The sequence below is a fragment of the Loxodonta africana genome, chromosome 15 (genome assembly GCF_030014295.1).
Source record: "Loxodonta africana isolate mLoxAfr1 chromosome 15, mLoxAfr1.hap2, whole genome shotgun sequence".
Classification (NCBI taxonomy): Eukaryota; Metazoa; Chordata; class Mammalia; order Proboscidea; family Elephantidae; genus Loxodonta; species Loxodonta africana.
In genome coordinates this window covers 44,240,181-44,261,114 of record NC_087356.1, presented here as the reverse complement: position 1 = coordinate 44,261,114, position 20,934 = coordinate 44,240,181, and the positions used below count along the sequence as shown (strand labels likewise).

The 20,934-nt window shown below is 42.8% G+C and overlaps 1 gene segment (V, D, J or C); it reads left to right on the top strand.

Annotated features, from left to right (window-relative positions):
- The first annotated feature begins 4,773 nt into the window (after positions 1–4,773).
- LOC135227686 (immunoglobulin lambda variable 8-61-like) lies at positions 4,774–19,975 on the top strand. The segment is given in 2 exon segments: positions 4,774–5,101; positions 19,704–19,975. Coding segments are annotated over 2 exon segments (600 nt in total).
- The last annotated feature ends 959 nt before the right edge of the window (positions 19,976–20,934 follow it).

Here is a 20,934-nt window from a genome sequence, read left to right as displayed (position 1 = left end):
AAGCATCTTTAGAGCTCAGACATTTTCTAGACTAAGGTGCACCTGACCCAAGCCGTGGTCTTTTCAAACACCTCATATACATGGGAAAGCTGGACAGTGAAAAAGAAAGACAGAAGAATTGGCGCATTTGAATTGTGGTGATGGAGAATACTGAATACTGGATATACCATGGACTGCCAGATGAATGAGTTAATAAGTCTTAGAAGAAATAAAACCAGAATGCTCTTTAGAAGCAAGAATAGTGAATCCTCTTCTTGCTTACTTTGAACATGTTACCAGGAAAAGCCACTTGCTGGAAAAGGACATCATGGATGGTAACGTAGAGGGTTAGCGAGAACGGGGCAAACTCTCAATGAAATGGATAGACACAATTGCCACAACAATGGACTCAAACATACCAACCATCAAGAAGATGACACAGAATGTTTCATTCTGTCATAGATAAATTCTCTCTGAGTTGGAGTCAACTTGACAATACAACAATGTTAACATGGACTAGGACTGACCTATATAACCAGTACAATACTGAGGAAATCATAGTGCGTGACTTGTGAGGCTAGGTCATTAAAGACTGTGATTTCTGCCTACTTTCCCTGGGATAATTTACTCTAAGAGAGGGCAAATGCCATGTCGTGAGAGCACTCAAACAACCCTATGGACAGGTTTACATGGTGAGAATCCGAGGTCCCTTACTAATAGCCAACTTTAACTTGCCAACTTATGAGTGGCTCACCTTGAAAGCTTTGGATGACAGCAGCTCTGAAGGACATCTTGATAGCAATCTCATGAGAAATCTTGAGCCAGCCAGAACCAACCAGCTAAGCCATTCCCAAATTCCCAACTCACAGAAACAGTGTGGGAAGATAAATGTTTATTGTTGTTTTAAGTTGCAGGATTTTGGGGTGACTTGTTATACAACAATAGATAACTAATGCAGAGTTGTAGTAAGAAATGAAGTAAAACATGGGAATAAATATGGATGTCTATCAGTTGTATGAAATAAAATGTTTTTGGGGGTATACCTTATGTGTAGAACCGGTGACCTTTTGGTTAGCAGCTGAGCACTTAACCACTGTACCACCAAGGCTTCTGAAAATATATATGACAGTAACATGTACCTCAGTAGGAAGATCTACAAAGCTAAAATAGTCTATAGTCCTTGAATTGTCCATAAAGAGGTAAATGTGCTAATTTATATACATAGCTGAAATGGTGGTTCTTTTCTCTCTCTTTCTGGTCTTTTCTTGCTTTATAGAGAGTGTGATTTAAAAAAAAAAAAAGCTTAATTGAAGTAAAATTATCATACAATAAATCACGTCTGTAAAACATGCAATTTGACATTTGACAGGTATATATTTCTGAAATTATTACCACAATTAAGATGGCAAATATTTTCACATAAATGTTTATTATTATGTCCTCTTAATTAATTGAACTCTTGTTCGCTCAAAAATCCCCTTCCTTAAACATTCTGCATCCCACTTTGAAGTGTGGCGTCTGAGGTCTTAAATGCTAACAAGCGGCCATCTAAGATGCATCAATTGGTCTCAACCCATCTGGATCAAAGGAGAATGAAGAACACCAAGGTCACACGATAACTATGAGCCCAAGACAGAAAGGGCCACATGAACTAGAGACTTACATCATCCTGAGACCAGAAGAAGTAGATGGTGCCCGGCCACAACCGATGACTGCCCTGACAGGGAACACAACAGAGAACTCCTGAGGGAGCAGGAGAACAGTGGGATGCAGACCCCAAATTCTCATAAAAAGACCACACTTAATGGACTGATTGAGACTAGAGGAATCTGGGCGATCATGAACCCCAAACCATCTATTGGCCCAGGACAGGAACCATTCCCGAAGACTACTCATCAGATATGGAAGGGACTGGACAATGGGCTGGAGAGAGATGCTGATGAAGAGTGAGCTACTTGTATCTGGTGGACACTTGAGACTGTATTGGCATCTCCTGTCTGGAGGGGAGATGGGAGGGTAGAGAGGGTTAGAAACTGGCAAAATGATCATGAAAGGAGAGACTGGAAGAAGGGAGCGGGCTGACTCATTAGGGGGAGAGCAAATGGGAGTATGTAGTAAGGTGTATATAAGTTTATATGTGACAGACTGACTTGATTTGTAAACTTTCACTTAAAGCACAATAAAAATTATTAAAAAAAAAAAAAAAATCCCCTTCCTTATCCCTGGTAGAGTTGTTTTCTGAAATCTATTTACTCCAATATTAAAATACTCACTTTGGTGTTTTTTGACTAGTGTTAGAATGGTTAATTTTAAAAAATTTAATCTATTAGTATTTTGCTATTTGTTTTCTATTTGTCCCATCTGTTCTCTGTTCCCTTTTGCTTCTGCTTTTTTTGCCTTCTTATACATTAATTATCGGTTACCATTTCTTTCTATTTCTTTGGTTGGCTTATTAGCTATAACTTTTTGTTTTGTTATTGTATTGTTTGCTTTGGGGTTTGTAATACACAATTTTAACTTATCACAGTCTACCTTCAAGTGATATACCACTTCACACATAGATTAGAAACTTAGAATGGTATATTCCATTTCTTCCTTTCCAGGTTTATGCTATTGTTGCCATGCATTGTACTTTTACATATATTATAAACTCCAGAGTCACCGTCCACATATATCTGTGCTTCTCTCTCTGCAGCTTCTTCTTCTTTGGTACTTTGTCCTGAAAACTTTAGCCACTCCAGTCTTTCTGGACTCTCAGCTCTGTCCCCTCAACTTAGAGAGTCTGCTGCTCTCCACCTCTGTTCCTCCTTCCTGTGGTGCAGCCTGAAAACTCTCTCAGGGCAGCAGGCTAGTGCCATCACAGTGCTTGCTTTGTTTGATTTCTGTCTTGTTATCACTGTCCTTCAATGCCTGATGACCAGGGTCTTGAAAACCATCTATGTGTGTGTGTCTGTGTGTGTATGTATGTATATATATGTTTATGTAAACAGGAAACCCTGGTGATTCAGTGGTTAAGTGCTACAGCTGCTAACCAAAACGTCTGCAGTTCGAATCCACCAGGTGCTCCTTAGAAACTGTATGGGGCAGTTCTACTCTGTTCAATACAGTCACTATGAGTTGCAATAGCCTCGACGGCAATGTGTTTGGTATGTGTATACATATGTGTGTGCATATACATATGTTTTGGTTGTTTCACGTGGAGGGAAATCTTTGTTCTTGTTATTACCATATCTTCCCTGGAAATGAAAGTAGATTTTCCACAGAGGATTAAAATTTTGGTTGTTCTATCTCTAATTTCTAGAAATTCTGTTTGGTTTTTTTCAAATCTGAAGTATCACTCTTTTTAATTTATGACCCCTTGCACACATGTCATTTTTTTTTAAGTAAACTCACCTCATGCCCAAATCTGAAGTGTGAGCAGAGCTCCTTTTGTTCTCTGCTATTGCTGTTGCATGACGTTCGTGTTCATATCCTAGTTCTTACTGTCCTGAGTGTCAAGAATCTATGACTTCTTGTTGGTATTGGCCCTTCAAAAATCATTTGTGAGGTTTCTGGGGACTTAGAATGGGTATGTCCTCTTCCAGAGAGGCTTCCATTTGTGGACATTACCGTTCTGCTACCTTAAACCAACTTCAAGAGTGGAGAGTTCCAGACCATCTAGGCCATGCATACTTGGAGTAAAAAAATCCTCTCAAGGGCTGATTGCACCCAAACCTCTCCAAGGAAATCTTGTTTGTCTTTTCCTGTCCATTTCCACAATGCACCTCTTATCAGTTCCCAGGAAAGGAATGATAGGTTCCAATTTCTCTTTGGTTCACACTTACTTTCAAATTAGTGGCCCCTTGTACCCTAGCTCAATGCAGTGTCCCTGAGAACTCCCCCATGGACATCTTCTGGGCCTGTCTTCCATTCTTCTGGCCTTTGCAGAGCCCTGGAATCCAATCTCATGTGTTTGCAGTGTCTTTAGTGTCCTTCAGGATAAAAGCAGCTCTAGCGCTCAGATACATTTTAGCCATAAACTTTTATTCAAACTTGAGTCAAAAGTTCCTCATTGTCTTCTCCCTTTTTCTCTTCTTTTTTCTTTTGTTGTCTTTTCCCAGCGTTTTTGTTTGTTTGCTTGATCTCACCATGATTGATGATTTCAGAAATCTGCCCAATCATATGTGGAACCTGAATGCATTTCATAAAAATTTTTATTTAAAATAAAGGCTCTTAATGAGGTCATTTAGCCCTCTGCAGTTTTAGAGCTTCTAAGTGATACTGTAGCTTGTAAGTTGACTTCTCTCTTTCCTAATCATTGAATTACACCCTCTGTGATGATATTTTTTTGGTTCTTGATTTACATTGGTTATTTTCACAACCTATTGCCCACGCAGTTTGCTTCCACACTCATTGATTGCTTTGCACAGGCCGCTCCACACCCAGGCTGTTTGCTCAGATACTATAAAAAGGGCCTTTGCAATGTGAGCTGAGCTAAATCAGACACGCAGGGGCAGCGAGATGGTGCCACAGACTCTTGTTCTCATTTCCCTGTTGCTCTGGGTCTCTGGTGAGAAACTTAAAAGTGTTTCAATCCTTCTAGAGTAGCATCTTACCAAATTAAAAAATGATTTTAATATGTAGTGGGAAATGGTGGCTATTTTCAAAATGGACTCAAGTACATGCTGAAACATATTATCGCTAGAAAGCACATTTAAAACGGGATATTTTAATGTGTCTATGATAATACGAGTATAGGTACTTAAGTGTGATAATTGTCTATTTGTGATTTCTGGTGCCAGTGGGGACATTGTGATGACCCAGTCTCCAGCCTCCTTGGCTGTGTCTCCAGGGGAAACAGCTACCATCAGCTGCAAAGCCAGCCAGAGTGTTGGTAGCAACTTAGACTGGTACCAGCAGAAACCAGGACAGGCTCCTAAGCTGCTCATCTATGATACATCCCGCCATGCATCTGGGGTCCCTGATCGGTTCCGTGGCAGTGAATCTGGGACAGTCTTCACTCTCACCATCAGCAACTTCCAGGCTGAAGATGTGGCAGACTATTACTGTCAGCAACATAATGGCTATCCTCCCACAATGTTTCACCCTCAAACACAAACCTCCTACGCAAGCTTGCAGGCCAGTGAGTCTTCACTGCGCCAGCTGTTTCCTTTCCACTCAGCCCTGACCAAGCACGCTTCCTCTGTCTGCCCCATGGGCCATATCTCCTGACCAATTCCTCAAGTGTTTGCAAGGTCCAGGGGAAAATGAAGGGATGTGGATTTTTTTGAGCTCCTGTTTGTCTGAGATTATTTTTAAAATGCTACAGAAATCTCTTATAGACTTTGTCACGAGTTGTCATATCACAGGAACCTGCATGTTTCACATGGATAGACCATATGACTGATCTGGCATAGGTCCAGTGAATTTTACACCCTGAAAGATCAATTCTCTTTTCTTTGTGCCTTTTTGACTCTGCAACATTCTAATTTTATTTGCTTCTTCTTTTGGTCTTTTTCCTTTCTCTGCACTTACCACACCCTCCCAACAATTGACAGCCCCAATATTAAACCCTGGACCCTTCATTTTCAAAGCTTTCCTCAAAGAATGCAGTATTCCTCTTTCTGTTTCCTTTTAGATATCCTGTTCCAGTCATGCTTCTCTGATCAATTTCACTGTAGGTGTTTTCCTACTCTAGCTCTTATTTTACTGTCATTTTCTCTCCATTTCTTTTAGTGGCACCTCATTCTTTGAAAGGCAAGTGTCTAATTCACTAACCCTACCCAAACCCAGGGCTGTCCAGTCGATTCTAACTCACCCTATCACTGAAATATTTGATAGCTTTCCCATGTCATTTTTTCATTAATTGCCAACTTCCTCCTTAAATTTATATCTTGGGCACCAGACCCTAAATAGATAACTTGAAGGATATCATGGTTCTTTCTTGTTAGCTGCTGTCAGGTTGGTCCCCGATCCACAGAGACCTCATGCCCAATGGGATCAGAACTTGATGATCTGTAGAGTTTTCATTGATTGATTGATCAGAAATAGATCACTAGGTCTTTCTTCCTAGATTATCTTAGTCTTGAAGCTCTGGTAACACTTGTTCAGCATCAATGCAACATGCAAGCCTCTACTGGCAGAAGGGTGCATTGGCCAGCTTCCAACCCGGGTATCCCACATGAAGGCAAGACTTGTACCACTGAACCATCACCGCCCCCCACGTTTCTTGAGTCTGCTGTAATTTGAATGAACGTGCTCATCTCATGTAATACTAGTGAAGCTGGCAGAGGGTTATTGATCATCCCATAATAGTTGTTTTTTAGAAAAATCTATCTACTTTTGTTACATTTTTGTTACAACCTTTATACCACCTCACCATGATTGGTTGATTCTCCAAGTTTCTTCTCTTCTCCCGGCAGGTGGCTGAAAAGCAGGCACATAAACTCCAAATTTACTCACTATATGGCCTTCCTGGGGTATCACCGGGAAACACTGGTGGTGTAGTGGGTAAGTGCTACGGCTGCTAACCAAGAGGTCAGGAGTTCAAACCCGCCAGGTGCTCCTTGGAAACTCTGTGGGGGAAGTTCTACCCTGTCCTATAGGATTGCTATGAGTCGGAATCGACTCGATGGCAATGGGTTTGGAGTGGGTTTGGGGTGGCAGGGGCAGCCGTTGCGATTTTTTTAGGACTTTTCCCAGTATTTTTAAAGCCGTGAGCAAAAAACTCATTCACAAAAGTTATGCGGACTGCACACGCATTGCAGGACTGAAGATTCTTCCCTCACTGTTCATGAGAAAGTGTGTCACCCTCTAAAAAAAAGTAGCAAATCTGCCTTAGGTCAGGGAGCTGGCAGCCTTAGGTCATGAGACTCTGCCTGCCTCCCAGTTTGCAAACTGTGAATAAACCTTCTTCCAACCCCGAGTCTGGCTGACTTCAATTTGCTAGTGTGCTGGGCAAGAACCTATTAGTTGTCAGCTTTATTTGGTACCCCAGGTGGGCACAGTGGAGACTCCCGCTCGGGGTGAGTTAGGTTCTGAAATCTCCTGGGAAGGGCACCCTGCACCCTCCATTGGGTTGGGAGGACTTTCTGGGTGGCACCAGCCCTGGACTGGACCACCGGCAAGTCCCCCATTGGAGAACAGAAACGTTCTGATGGTGCCATGAAACAGGTACCTCTTTTAAATTTCATTTTGGAGTAACTAAAAAGGGGTGGATTGTGTCCTTGGTAACAGGTGTTACTAGGCCTTGTAGTGATCTCGCTGTGTCCTGGGGCTGAGTCCCCACCTGCATGAGGGCAAAGCCCTTGATCCCCGCACCTAAAGGACACCTGGGGAGACTGTCACTGTGTCCTGGGGCTGAGCCCCCCCTCCGCCCCCGGAAGAGGGCATAGGTCTCCACCTGATGTTTCCTCTCATCCCCTGCACATTTGTTTTTGGTCGTGATGTGGTTGCAGGATCTGGTTAAGGAATATTATCTGTGTGTCTTGGGCCCCTCCCCTTGTTTGTCACGTGTTTTAGCTAGAAGACTTGACTCGCTCAAATCCAGGGCCCTACCTGCACAGGATGCTTTTATCTCTCTCTTCTAAGTACTATACTGAAACATTCTATTTTCAGAAACTGAGTCTTCTATAAGACACTAATTTAGTTGGAGCAAAATACCCTCCTTGCCAACATTGGCTCTGGAAGGTGTGGTACTTGAATTGTGCTGCCTGAGATTGTTTATCAGGGTAACCAAGTTCTTCCCCTTCATATAGCCAGGGCCTCTGGAATACATCCTTCCCCTGGCAAACTAATTAGAAGGGATAATACCCATAAACAAGATGGGCACCACTCAGTCCACCCCTAAACCACCCCCTTTAGAGTGCACCTTGACACATTGGGATTTTTTTTTTTAACTGGTGACACCAGGAGGAAGCATTTGAGGTACCCTGTGGCACAGCTTGGCCTCAATATAATTTAGAAGATCAGAAGTGGCCAGCCGAGGGAAGTCTGCACCACAATACCATTTTGCAGTTAGATTTGTAAGACAGACCATAAGTGGGATGAGGTGCCTTATGTTCCAAAGTTCATGACTCTGTATTATAATCAGGGATTACAACAGCAGTGTAAATTGATGGTTCAGGTTAGTCAGAAGTCTAAACAAGTTCTGGAGGCAGAAGAGTCCAAAATTGTAGTGGGACTGCCACCACCATATAATCTTGTTTACCCTGAGATTCCCCAAGTCGTTCCTGACAACTCTGGCCCTGGGGCCTCAGGGCTAGCCCCCACTGATCCCGGGACCCCAGGAACAGGAATGTTTCCCCACCTCATACCCACAGTGGTGCTACATTTGGCCAGGAACAGTCCATTTCCTCAACTAGCCAGAGTATTGTCAAAGAGGGTGATCTAGAAATAGGCCAATTGCCTTTAAGAGAGGCACCTGCTGAAACAGGAGTAGATGGGAAAATTAGGAACACTTTGGTGCATGTCCCTTTCACCACTTCAGATTTGTTTAACTGGAAAAATAATCTCCCAACATACCATCAGGACCCTCAAAAGATGCATGACATATTTTGGTCCATAAAATTTTTTTTTTTTTTTTTTAATATCCTGGGCGGATTGCTAGTCCCTGGTGGAAGTTCTTCTTTCTTCTGAAGAGAGGAGAATGGTTTTGGAAAAGGCTAGACAGTTCACTGGTAAAGAACATAATAAAGACCCCAAAAATCCTGATAAATTGCCAGCCAGTGCTGCAGTCCCTGGAGCAGATCCAGAGTGGGATTACAATTCGGAGGGCATGAGTAGGCCGAGGCATTATAGAAAGTGCTTACTAGAAGGCCTTAAAACTGGGGTACAAAAACAGAAAAGCCTTTCAAAAATTTATGAAGTAATTCAGGGACCTAAAGAAAACCCCTCTGATTTCTTGAAAGAATTTTTCAGGCCTTCTGGAAACACACTGACATGGATCCTGAAGCCACTGAGACTCAATGAATGGTTAATATCACCTTCATAGGACAAGGCTCTGCAGATATCTGCAAAAAACTCCAGATATTGGACGGAAGACCAGGTATGCCTGTCTCTCAATTAGTTGAAATAGTCTTTAAAGTTTTTAATAACAGGGACCAGGAACAAGAGCAGAAGAAAACTTGCCGAGCCAGACAACAGTCTACCCTGCTGATGGCAGCCTTAACTGGGAAACCATTCCCCTCACCACATCAACTGGAATCAAGAGAATGGAAAAAAATCCTCCATCGGAACTCTGGCCCCCTGAGAAGGGACCAGTGTGCCTTCTTTTGTAAAGAGGGACACTGGAAAAACGAATACCCTGAACAAGCCTGGCCAGTGAAGCATATAGTGAGTAACCCCCAATCATGAAGCATCCTGGGGCTTCCCACAGACTGGATCCAACTGGGAGACACCATCACCATCTCCCCTGAAGAGCCTCAGGCTAACCTAACAATAGAGAGAAGGCCAATACAATTCCTCTTAGACACAGGTGCCACCCACTCAGTTTTAAATGATCCCCTTACCTTACCCTTGAATTCCAAAAGGACTCTAATTTTTGGTGTGTCAGGAAAAGTAAATGATTAAAACTTTTTAAAGCCAGCTATATGCACAACTGGGAGCTCCATTCTCACTCATCAATTCCTGTACATACCAGAATGCCTGACCCCTTTATTGGGAGGGGATTTGCTCTCCAAATTAGGGGCCAGTATCTCCTTTCACGGGACTAAAAACCCAGTTATCCAAATCCAGGCTCCAGCTGAGGAGGGCTTGTGGTTACAAGCGGTCCTCCTGCCCCAGAGGATAGACAACTCTTCCCAAATACTGGAACACATCCTACAAGAAGTAGACACCATTTTATGGGCTAGTGGAGAGCTTGGGAGAGCAGTATGTGCAGCCCCAATGGTAATCAAACTAAAGGAAGGGGTGAAGACTCCCAATCTAAAGCAGTTTCCCATGAGAAGAGAGGATCCAGAGGGACTTCAGAAACTGGTAACCCAATTCCTGAAAACAGGACTGCTTCAACAATGCCAGTCAGAATACAATACACCCATCCTGCCTGTAAAAAAAACCCAATGGAGAATACAGAGTGGTACAGGACCTGAGAGCAATCAACCAAATCGTAAGTGATATCCACCCAGTTGTCCCGAAACCCTATACCATGCTGCCTGTAATACCTGGAGACTGTAACTAGTTTTCCATGCATGATTTAAAAGATGCATTTGTCTGCATCCCCATGACCCAAGAATCTCAGGCACTGTTTGCCTTTGGGTGGGAAGACTACAACACAGGACACAAGTCTCATTTGACTTGGACTGTAATTCCTCAGGGATTTAAAAACAGCCCAACCATCTTTGGGGAAGCACTCAGTCAGGGTTTCCAGGGCCTTAAATTAAAGGAGGGGGTCCTGCTCCAACATGTTGAAGATCTTCTCATTGCCAGTAAAGGGCATAAGGCCTCCAACCAAAATACCATTAAGACTTTAAATCTCCTGGCCCAGCTGGGATATAAAGTCTTGAAAGAAAAAGCCCAGATATCTCAGCTACAGGTCCAATATCTGGGATTCCTCGTATCACAAGGAACTTGAACCCTGTCTCCCTCAAGCAAAGAGGCCATTTGTTCCACTCAAGAACTATCAGATAGATGAGAGCTCAGGGGACTTTGAGGCATGGCTGGATTTTGTAGAATATGGATCCCAAACTTTAGACTGATAGCAAAACCCCTTTACAAAGCTAAAAAACGGGGATAGAGACCCATTCATTTGGTCTGCTAGCCGTCAACAGGCCTTTAAGGAAATAAAGGCTACGTTATTAAAGGCCCCCACTTTGGGCCTCCCTGACTTGGAAAAGCCGTTCATCTTTACACCCATGAATGCAAAGAAATGGCCCTGGGAGTCTTTACCCAGAGTCTGGGGCCTCACCAGAGGCCCCTAGGATACTTCTCCAAGCAATTGGATTTGCCCTCACAGGGGTGGCCTCCCTGCCTGAGGGCAGTAGCAGCTGCCTGCAAACTAATTCTAGAGGCCAAAAAACTATCTCTAGACCAGCCTCTGACTGTGCACAATTCTCACGCAGTGATTGCCCTTCTGGAACAAAAAGGAGGCCTATAGCTGATCATGGGCAAACTGCATAAACACCAAGCTATACTAACAGACAACCCAGCTATAATTCTGGTCACTGGAACCCAGTTAAATCCAGCCACACTATTGCCACTCCCTGAAAATCCTCCTCTAATTCATGATTGTTTGCAGACGATAGAAGAAACATACTCCAGCAGGCCAGACCTATGAGACACTCCTTTCAAGGAGGGTCTCCAGTGGTATGTTGATGGGAGTAGTGTCATAGAAGAAGGAAACAGAAAGGCTGGATATGCATTTGTTTTCCTTGAACCCGCACAGGTTGTTGAAGCAGAACCCCTGCCTGTAGGGACCTCTGCCCAAAAGGCTGAACTTGTTGTTCTAACTCGAGCCCTAACCTTCGCAAAAGGTAAGATTGTGACAATCTGGACTGATCCTCATTATGCCAAGAGAGGGGCCTTCTAACATCAGCACATAAGGAGATAAAATATGGAGGATAGATTTTGGCATTGTCGAAACCTGTTCAAATGCCTCAACAGGTAGCAATAATTCACTGTAAGGAACACCAAAAGGAAAACACTCCTGAGGCAGCCCTGGCTGACTTCACAGCAGAACAGGCAGCAAGAAGGATAGCTCAGACTGAAGAACCACTATCAGTACAGGGCCTCATCATTCAGCATCCTCAGGAACACTTTAACCCAACATACACAAAGGAGGATTGTGAGTTAATAAAAGAATGAGGATTTTCAGTAGACCCCAGCCAGTCACATGAGTGGTATAAAAATCCTGCAGGAATTATCTGCTTACCACGACTTACAGCATGGAACATTTTGAGGACCTTATATGAAGCCACCCATTGGGGACAGGAGGTGACAACCAGAGGGATTAAAAGGCATTTTGCAGGGAAAAAGCTCCTTCAGATCATAAAAACAATTCACACACGATGCCATATTTGCATCCAAAATAACCCAAAAAACTGGCCTCTTCTGCCCCCTGGTGTCTAGTTTACAGAAAAGGGTCCAGCTGAAGACTGGGAAGTAGGTGTTAAAGCCATGCCCAAGGTGCCTGGAAACCTGAGGTACCTCCTAGTATTTGGAGACACTTTTTCCAATTGGATGGAGGTATTTCCAACTCAGACAGAAAAAAGCTTTTGAAATATCAAAGGTTCTGTTAGAACAAATTTTCTAAGGTTCAGCATGCCCATCACCCTTCATTCAGACAATGGGCCAGCTTTTGTCTCTGAAGTAACTCAACAGGTATCAAAGGCACTCAGCATTACTTGGAGGCTACATGCTGCCTGGAGACCACAGTCCTCTGGAAAGGTAGAAAAAATTAATCATATCCTGAAGAAAACTATAGCAAAAATACATCAAGAAATTACTAAAATGGATAAGGGCCCTGCCACTGGCTCTCTTGAGGATTCTGTGAGCCCCAGGAAGCAGACTTAATTTAAGCCCCTATGAAATGATGTATAGGAGACCCTTCCAGATAGACCATGCTCAGTTTCCTAACAGTGAGGTAGATCCTAAAGGTCAGATTGGGACTTTGCTCTCACAAATTCAAGCCTCATTAAAGACTGTACAGCCTGGAGGCTGCTGGACCCACCTGATGGCCCATTACACCCCTTCTTACCAGGTGATTGGGTCTTGTTAAAACATTGGAAGGAGGATCAAGACCTCCAGCTGATATAGGAGGGACCCTAGCTGGTGTTACTAACCATATATTCTTCTCTGAAGCTTGAAGGAATAAAACCACGGGTTCATTATTCTTGAGTAAAACCAACAGCCACCCCAGCAAGTCCTGGTACTAGAGAACCAGAAAACAAGATCACGGAGCCTGACTGGACAGTAGAACCACAAGAAGGACTCAAGCTGTTGTTCCAAAGGCCCAGACCTGATAAGCAAAACTTTCTGCTAATAATAAATGTAATAGAGATTTTAGGACTTCCCTTTACTAGAGCTCTTTGCCTAATATTCTGGTTGGCCTTTGCTTGCCAGCTGCCCATCTTTGGATACGTTTGTTTCCCTTGGTGTTAAAGGTTTAATTCTCAAGAATTAATTGCATCTGTAAGATTCTTAAGATGAAGCCCTTTCTCACAGTGCTCCTGAGACTCTTTATACTATCCCCTTGGGCACAAGGCTCTGAAAACTGGGAAAATAATTCCTTTTACCAAGTTTTAAAAGCTATCAGTGAAGGCTAGCCAGTTCATTTATGTTGGATATGTTTTTCCCCTCCGACGAAAACGTCAGAACCCAAACACAGTGCCATCGAGTCGATTCCGACTCATTTCGACTCTATAGGACAGAGTAGAACTGCCCTAAATTCTCACAGTGCCTAACTACTCCCAGGTGCCATCCCCCACTGTCAACCATACCAGTCCCTGCCCCCCACCAAAGATCCCTTGCTCTTCCGTTTCATTAAACCTCCTATGGTTAGGTTTAACTGTACTGGAGTTCTGAACAGACCTACCCAGCAGGTATGTCTTTTGACATATGGCTCAAAGGAGAACTAAAGGAGACCTATGTCACGGCCCAGGCCCAGATAGAAAACTTGACTTTAGTGGATAGTTGGAACACCTCCCACTTCGAGGATTGTGAAATCTTCTTAAAAAATGCCAACAGCACTGCTCTGATATGTTGTTCCATGAGCAAGGTACAAAAGGGCAAGGGAGTTTGTCTAGTCAGTGTTTGGGAGGAGGTGAGTTGGGTGCCCAACTTCAATACCTCTGTCTAAAGAGAAAAGGCAAAACAATCCTGTAATTCATTCCAGTGGGACTGTTGGGCACACACACCCCATATTTCCCCTGGGCCCAGCTATTTTGGCCTGTTGGGTTGAAATCTTTCTGAGAACAGGTGGCTCAGGGAGGCCCAAGATATTCTGACCACCATGCCTTCAAAACTCTCTTTCTGTGCCCCACAAGGATATGCTTGAGTGTGTGGTTACTCCCCACTACGTAGTAGTTCCCACCCGACTAAGTATGGTTCTGATGGGTGGGTTCTTGAGTGCCTAGACGCTGTGATTCTGGGGGAAAATGTACTTTAGGCTTCTTAACGCCAACCCAGTCTTCCATACAGATCTCATTCCCTGAAACAGCACCTAGCACAAATGGGCTATAGGACTGATTCTGGCAGGAATTGGAGCTGCTATAGGAATGCTTGCTCCTGGGGAGGATTTGCCTATCATGAGCCAACCTTAAAAAATTTAACCCAGACCATTGAGACCATAGCATAGTCCTCAGGCCAGGCGAGGCGATAGAAGCTCGACAGAAATCCGTAGACTCCCTGGCCAAAGTGGTCTTGGACCACCAGATTGTACTGGACTGCCTGCTGGCAGAACAAGGAGAAGTGTGTGCAGTAGCAGACACCTCTTGCTGCACATATAAATTCCTCTGGCCAGGTTGACATCAGTGTAAAAAAGTTATAAGACCAGGCCTTGTGGCTCCATAATTTTAACCAAGGATCAAACGCCCAGGATATATGGCAAGCCGTAAAAAGTGCACTTCCCTCACTCAGCTGGTTTCTTCCCCTGTTGGGTTCCCTGGTTGTAATTTTCCTCTTATTGCTCTTTGATCCTTGTATATTCAAGCTTCTTGTTAGATTTGTGTCTTCCAGGATTGAAAAATTCCATTTGCAAATGACGCTCCAACAAGGCTTTCTACCTATCTCTCCAGATGGAGCTGTGAGTCAATTCTATGAGGGCCCTATAGAACCAGACCAATGCCCGTATTCAGCTTGAAGATGTTATAAAAGAATGACCTTTGCCCCTATTTCCCTTTAAGATTAAAGGGACCAGTATTAGAGGAGGGAATGAAGGGGGCAGAGGATTATTGACCATCCCATAATAGTTGCTTTTCCGAAGTCTACTCTTGTTACATTTTTGTTACAACACCTCACCATGATTGGTCGATTCCCCAGGTTTCCTCTCTTCTGGCAGGAGGCCAAGGCGCACATGCACCAACTCCAAATTTACCTGCTATACAAACTTCCTGGGGTGGCAGTAGCAAGGTGTCACCATTTTTTTAGGACTGTGCACAGTATTTTTTAGAGCCACACACAAAAACTCACAAAAATTATGCAGACTGTGCACACATCACAGGGCTGAATCCTCCCCTTACTGGTCATGAGTATGTATGTCCGTCCCTATATAAAGAACAAATCTGCCTTAGCTCAGGGAGCTGGCAGCCTTAGGTGGTGAGATCCTGTCTGCCTCCAAGTTGGCAAACTGTGAACAAACCTTTCTGTTCTTTCAACCTGTGCTGGACAAGAACCTGTTAGTTGTCGGCTTCACTAGAAAAACTGGCATTCTAGTATTACCTTTGCACTAGAATTATTATGAAATTGGAGCCCTGGTGGTGCTGTGGTTAAGAGTTCAGCTGCTAACCAAAAGGTCAGCAGTTCGAATCCACCAGCGGCTCCTTTGAAACCCTGTGGGGCAGTTCTATTCTGTCCTATACGGTTGCTGTGAGTCAGAATCAAATCAACAGTTACAGTTTATTATTACTATTATTATGAAATACATGGGTTAATGAAATTTTGCTTCAGATAAGATCTCAGCAGACTTGATCAGCACACTCTGAACACTCTTACTTACATAACAAGGTCTTTCTTCTAACATGGGAAATGTTTTTAAAGTACTGATCCCTTTATTCAAGACATATTTATTGGGGCTTACTGGCTGTCATGGACTAAAATATTGCTTTCATTCTAGTTGAGGGAGGCACAGAATCAACATCGGCATGAATAAAATATTTACTATTTTTTGTAAGTGCTATGAAGAAAAATTAAGCAGGGAAGGGGATAAAAGCATGCTGAGTTAAAAGCGAGTAGCAATTAAAGGTAGGATGAAGTAAACTGGGTGGTAGCTGATGTAGAAAGGCCCATGAGTCTTTCATCTCTTTGACATGTATATAGTTGACTAGCCATCAGCTGGGGCTATTGGGGTGACTGGGCCATATCTCTCTCATCCTCTGCCAGACTAACTGTAGCTTGTTTGATAGAAAACAAGAGCACACAAGGTATCTTGAAGCCTAAACTAAATACTGGTATGAGATGTTCTGCATTCTATGAAGTTTGCTTCATTCTGTGGATCAACACAATTCCCAAAACCAGCTCTTATCCAAAGGGAAGGTAAATAACACTTAACACTTGATGGGAGGAGATGCCAAGTCATATTACAAAAAAGCATGAATACAGGGAAGGGTAAAGAATTGGGGATGTTTTTGTAATCGATCTGCAATAGATGACAATGGGAGGCTGCCCTGAGAAGGTATGATCAAAGTCTTAATGTTGGTGAGCAAAAGAGCTATAGGAATATCTCCAGAAAATAAGGTCATAGTTAGAGAAAACAGCAAATTTCTGAAGCAGAAATGTAGCCAGTGTATTGGGAGAGAAGAGAGGAAGCCAGTGTTGCTGGAGTCGAGCTGTGATGAGATTACTGGGACATAAGATCAAAGAGGGGTTATTTTGTAGGGTATTGTAGGCCACTCTAAGGATTTAGGCTTTTCTTTGAATGACGTGATAATAACTGGAGAATTCTGAATAGAGGATGTGATTTAATTTGTAGTTTAACAGCACAAAGAGATAGAAGTTAGGAGGCCATTACTATCATCCTGCCTATAGAAGATGATTGCTTTGGTGGATGGTGGTAATAGTGGAGGGGGTAAGGAGAGGTCTGTTTTTTGGAAATAGAGATACCAACATGCTGATGGGTGTGACAAGGAGTGTGAGATGAAAAGTAGATCCTAAAATGATTCCAAGGCTTTGCCCTGAGTAAATAACCAGAAGGGTGGACTTGACATTTATTTAGATAGGAAACACTCTGGGAGGAGTGGATTTGGGGATGAAGATTAGGAATTTTGTTCTGAACGTTTTAAGTTTGAGATGTGTATTAGACTTCATGTGTGGGCGTCAAGTAGACCATTGGATTTATGGGAACAGATATGGCAAGGGATTTAACTCTTAAGCAAAAAGTTAAGGATTTAACTCTTAGGTAAAAAATAAACACTGAATAGATGGAGAACAGAAGAAGCCCAGGGACTGATGAGCTCTGAAGCAAGGGAGATGAGGAGGAAGCAGCAAAGGAGTCTGAGGCGGAGCAGTGTGGATGGATGAAAAAAGGAGAATGCGACACCCTGGAGCTCGATATGGAGATTGTATCCGGAAGGAGGACTTTGTCAATGTGCTAAATGCTACTCATTGATCTGGAAGATGAGGACTGCTATGTGACCATCGGATTTGGCAGGGTGGAGGTCACTAGTGACATTGAGTAGAGCAGTGAAACAGTAGGGATAACGCCATGATTAGAGGGTGCCCAAGAGAGAATAGGAAGAGAGGATTTGGCATTTGTGACTCTACAACTTTTTCAGCGAGCTTTATGGTAAAGGAGAAGAGTGAAACGGCATAACTAGAGGGAGATGTGAGATCTAGAGAGTTTTTTAGAATGTTATTTGAGTGGTGATGGAAATGATTCTAAAGGGAGGGGAACATGACTATTTCTGGAAAGAAAGGAGAGAAATGCCAAAGAATGCTCTTGAGGAGTCCAGAGGTATGGACCAGAGGACTGGTTACAGATATGAGGACTGTCTCCTCATTTACAGTAATAGGAAAGATAGTAGAGTGTGGGGGTGCCAGTGGATCAGGAGTTACCAGGGAGTACTTTTACATATAAATTCCAGAGGCACTATCCCCATATATCTGTAGTTCTTTCTCTTTTTTTTTCTTCTTTGGTATTTTGTCCTGAAAACTTCAACCACTCTAGTCTGTCTGGATGCTCAGCTCTGTCTCCTCAACTTACAGAGTCTGCTGGGCTCTACCTCTCTTCCTCCTTCCTGTGGTGCAGCCGGAAAACTCTCTTAGGGCAGCTGGCTAGTGCCATCATAGTGCTCACTTTGTTTGATTTCTGTCTCTGTTATCATTGTCCTTCAATGCCTGATGGCCAGGGTCTTGAAAACCATCTGTGTGTGTGTGTGTGTGTGTGTATATATATAAATATATTAAAAAAATGTGTGTGCATATACATATATTTTGGTTGTTTCACCTGGAGGAAAAACCTCATTCTTGTTATTACTATATCTTGCCTGGAAGTGAAAGCGGATTTTCCACTGAGATTTAAAATTTTGGTTGTTCAATCTCTAATTTATAGAAATTCCGTTGTATTCTTTTTTGAATCTACAGCGTCACTCTTCTTAGTTTCTTATACCTTGCACTCATGCTGTTTGTCATTTATTTTTTAAATAAACTCACATCATGCCCAAATCTGAAATGTGAGCAGAACTCCTTTTGTTCTGTGTTATTTCTGTTACATCACATTCATGTTCATATCCTACTTATCTTACTTTCTTGGATGTCAAGAATCTGTGACTTCTTGTTGGTACCGCCCCTTAAAAAATCATTTGTTAGGTTTCCTGAGGATCAGTTGTGCTCACTTCCAGAGAGGCTTCCATTTTTGGACTCTACCATTCTGCTACCTTAAACCGATTTCAAGTTTGAAGAGTTCCAGACCACCTAGGCCATGCATACTTGGAGCAAAAAATCTCTCAAGAGTTGATGACAGCCCAAACGCCCCCCAAGAAATCTTGTTTGTCTTTTCCTGTCCATTTCCACAGAGCAGCTCTTATCAGTTCCTTGGAAGGGAATGATAGCTTCCAGTTTCTCTTCGGTTCACACTTACTTATTAGTGGCCCCTTGTGCCCTAGCTCAATATAGGGTCCCTGAGCTCTATGGGGCAGTTTTACTCTGCCCTACAGGGTCGCTATGAGTCGGAATTGACTCGACGGCAGTGGGTTTGGTTTTTTCGGTTTTGAGGACTCCCTACATGGACAACTACTGGTTCTATCTTCCATTTCTCTGTCCTTTTCAGACCCCTGGAATCCAGTCTCAAGTGTTTGCAGTGTCTTTAGCGTGTCCTTCAGGATAAAAGTGTCTTTGGAGCTCAGATATTTTTTGGCCACAAACTTCTATTAAAAATTGAGTCAAAAATTTGTCATTTTCTTCTCTCTTTTTCTCTTCTTTTTGTTGTATGTTTCCAATATTTTTTAGTTTGTTTAATTTCACCATGATTATGGATTCAAGAATCTGGCCCTTCATTTATGGAAACAACCCATTTTATAAAATTCTTTTATTTAAAATGGAGGCTCTTAATTAAATCACTTAGCCTTCTGCATTTTAGAGCTTCTAAGTTGATATTATAGCTTGTGAGTTGCCTTCTGTCTTTTCTAATCATTGAATCAAACTTTTTGTGAAGATATTTTTGGTTCTTGATTTACATTGGTTACTTTCACAACCTATTGCTCACGCAGTTTGCTTCCATGCTCATTGATTGCTTTGCATAGGCCCCTCCACAACCAGGCTGGCTGCTCAGATATTATAAATGGGGCTTTTGCAATGTGAGCTGATCTGCATCAGGCAGGCAGGGGCAGCAAGATGGTGCCACAGACCCCGGCCCTCATGTCCCTGTTGCTCTGGTTCTTGAAAAGTGCCTCAATTCTTCTAGAGTAGCATCGTTCCATAATTGAAATATGATTTCAATAATATGTAGTAGGAAATGATGGCTACTTCCAAAATGGACTCAGTTATGTGTTGAATCACATTATCAATAGAAAGCGCATTTAAAATGGGATATTTTTATGTGTCTATGATAAAGCATATATAGGTATCTATATGTGATGATTGTCCATTTGTGATTTCAGGTGCCAGTGGGGACATTATGATGACTCAGTCTCCAGCCCCTCTGGCTGCATCTCCAGGAAAAACGGTCACTATCAGCCGCAAGTCCAGGCAAAATGTGGGTACAACGTCAGCCTACTACCAGCAGAAACCAGGACAGCCTCCTAAGCTGCTCATTTATTGGGTATCTAGCCTTGCATCTTTGGTCCCTGACCAGCTCCGTGGCAGTGGGTCTTGGACAGACTTCACTCTCACCATCAGAGGCCTCCAGTCTGAAGATGTGGCAGATTATTAATGTCAGCAAGATTGTAGCACTCCTGCCACAGTGCTTCAGCCTTGGACACAAACCTGCTACCCAAGCTTGCAGGCCAGTGAGCACCAACTTTTTCCTTTCTGCTTAGTCCTGACTATGCACACTTTGTCTGTCTGTCCCATAGACTGCATCTCCTGACTAATTCCTGGGGTGTTTGCAAGGCCGAGGAGAAAATGAAGAGACATGGATTTTTTTTTTGGCCCCTTTTTGTCTGAGATTATTGTAAAAATGCTGCAAAAATCTCTTATAGACTCTGTCAGGAATTGTTATATCACAGAAAACTACATGTTTCACATGGATAGACCACATGACTGATCTGGTACAGGGTCCAGTGAGTTTTACACCCTGAATGATAATTCTCTTTTCTTTGTACCTTCTTGACTCTGCAACATTCCAATTTTATTTCCATGTTCTCTTGGTCTTCTTCCTTTCTCTGCACTTACCACACCCTCCAAACCCTTGATCTTCCCAATTTTAAACCCTTGGCCCTTCATATTCATAACTTCCCTCAAAGAAGGCAGTATTTGTCTTTCTGTTTCCTTCCACATATTCTGTTTCCAGCCATGCTTTTCTGATCAATGTCACTGAAGGTGGTTTCCTATTCTAGCTCTAATTTTGCTGTACTTTTCTCTCCATTACTTTCAGTGGCACCTCATTCTTCCAAAGGCAAGACTCTAACTCACTAACTTTATCACTCTAGAAATATTTCATAGTTTTCCCATATCATTTTTTCATTAATTGCCAATTTCCTCTTTAAATTCATCTCTTGGGCACCTGAGTCTAATTAGGTAACTGAAGGATACCATGGTTCTTTCTTATTAGCTGCTGTCAGATTGGCCCCTGATCCACAGAGACCTCATGCACAAAGGGATCAGATCATGGTGATCCATAGGGTTTTCATCGATTGATTTATCAGAAATAGATCACCAGGTCTTTCTTAC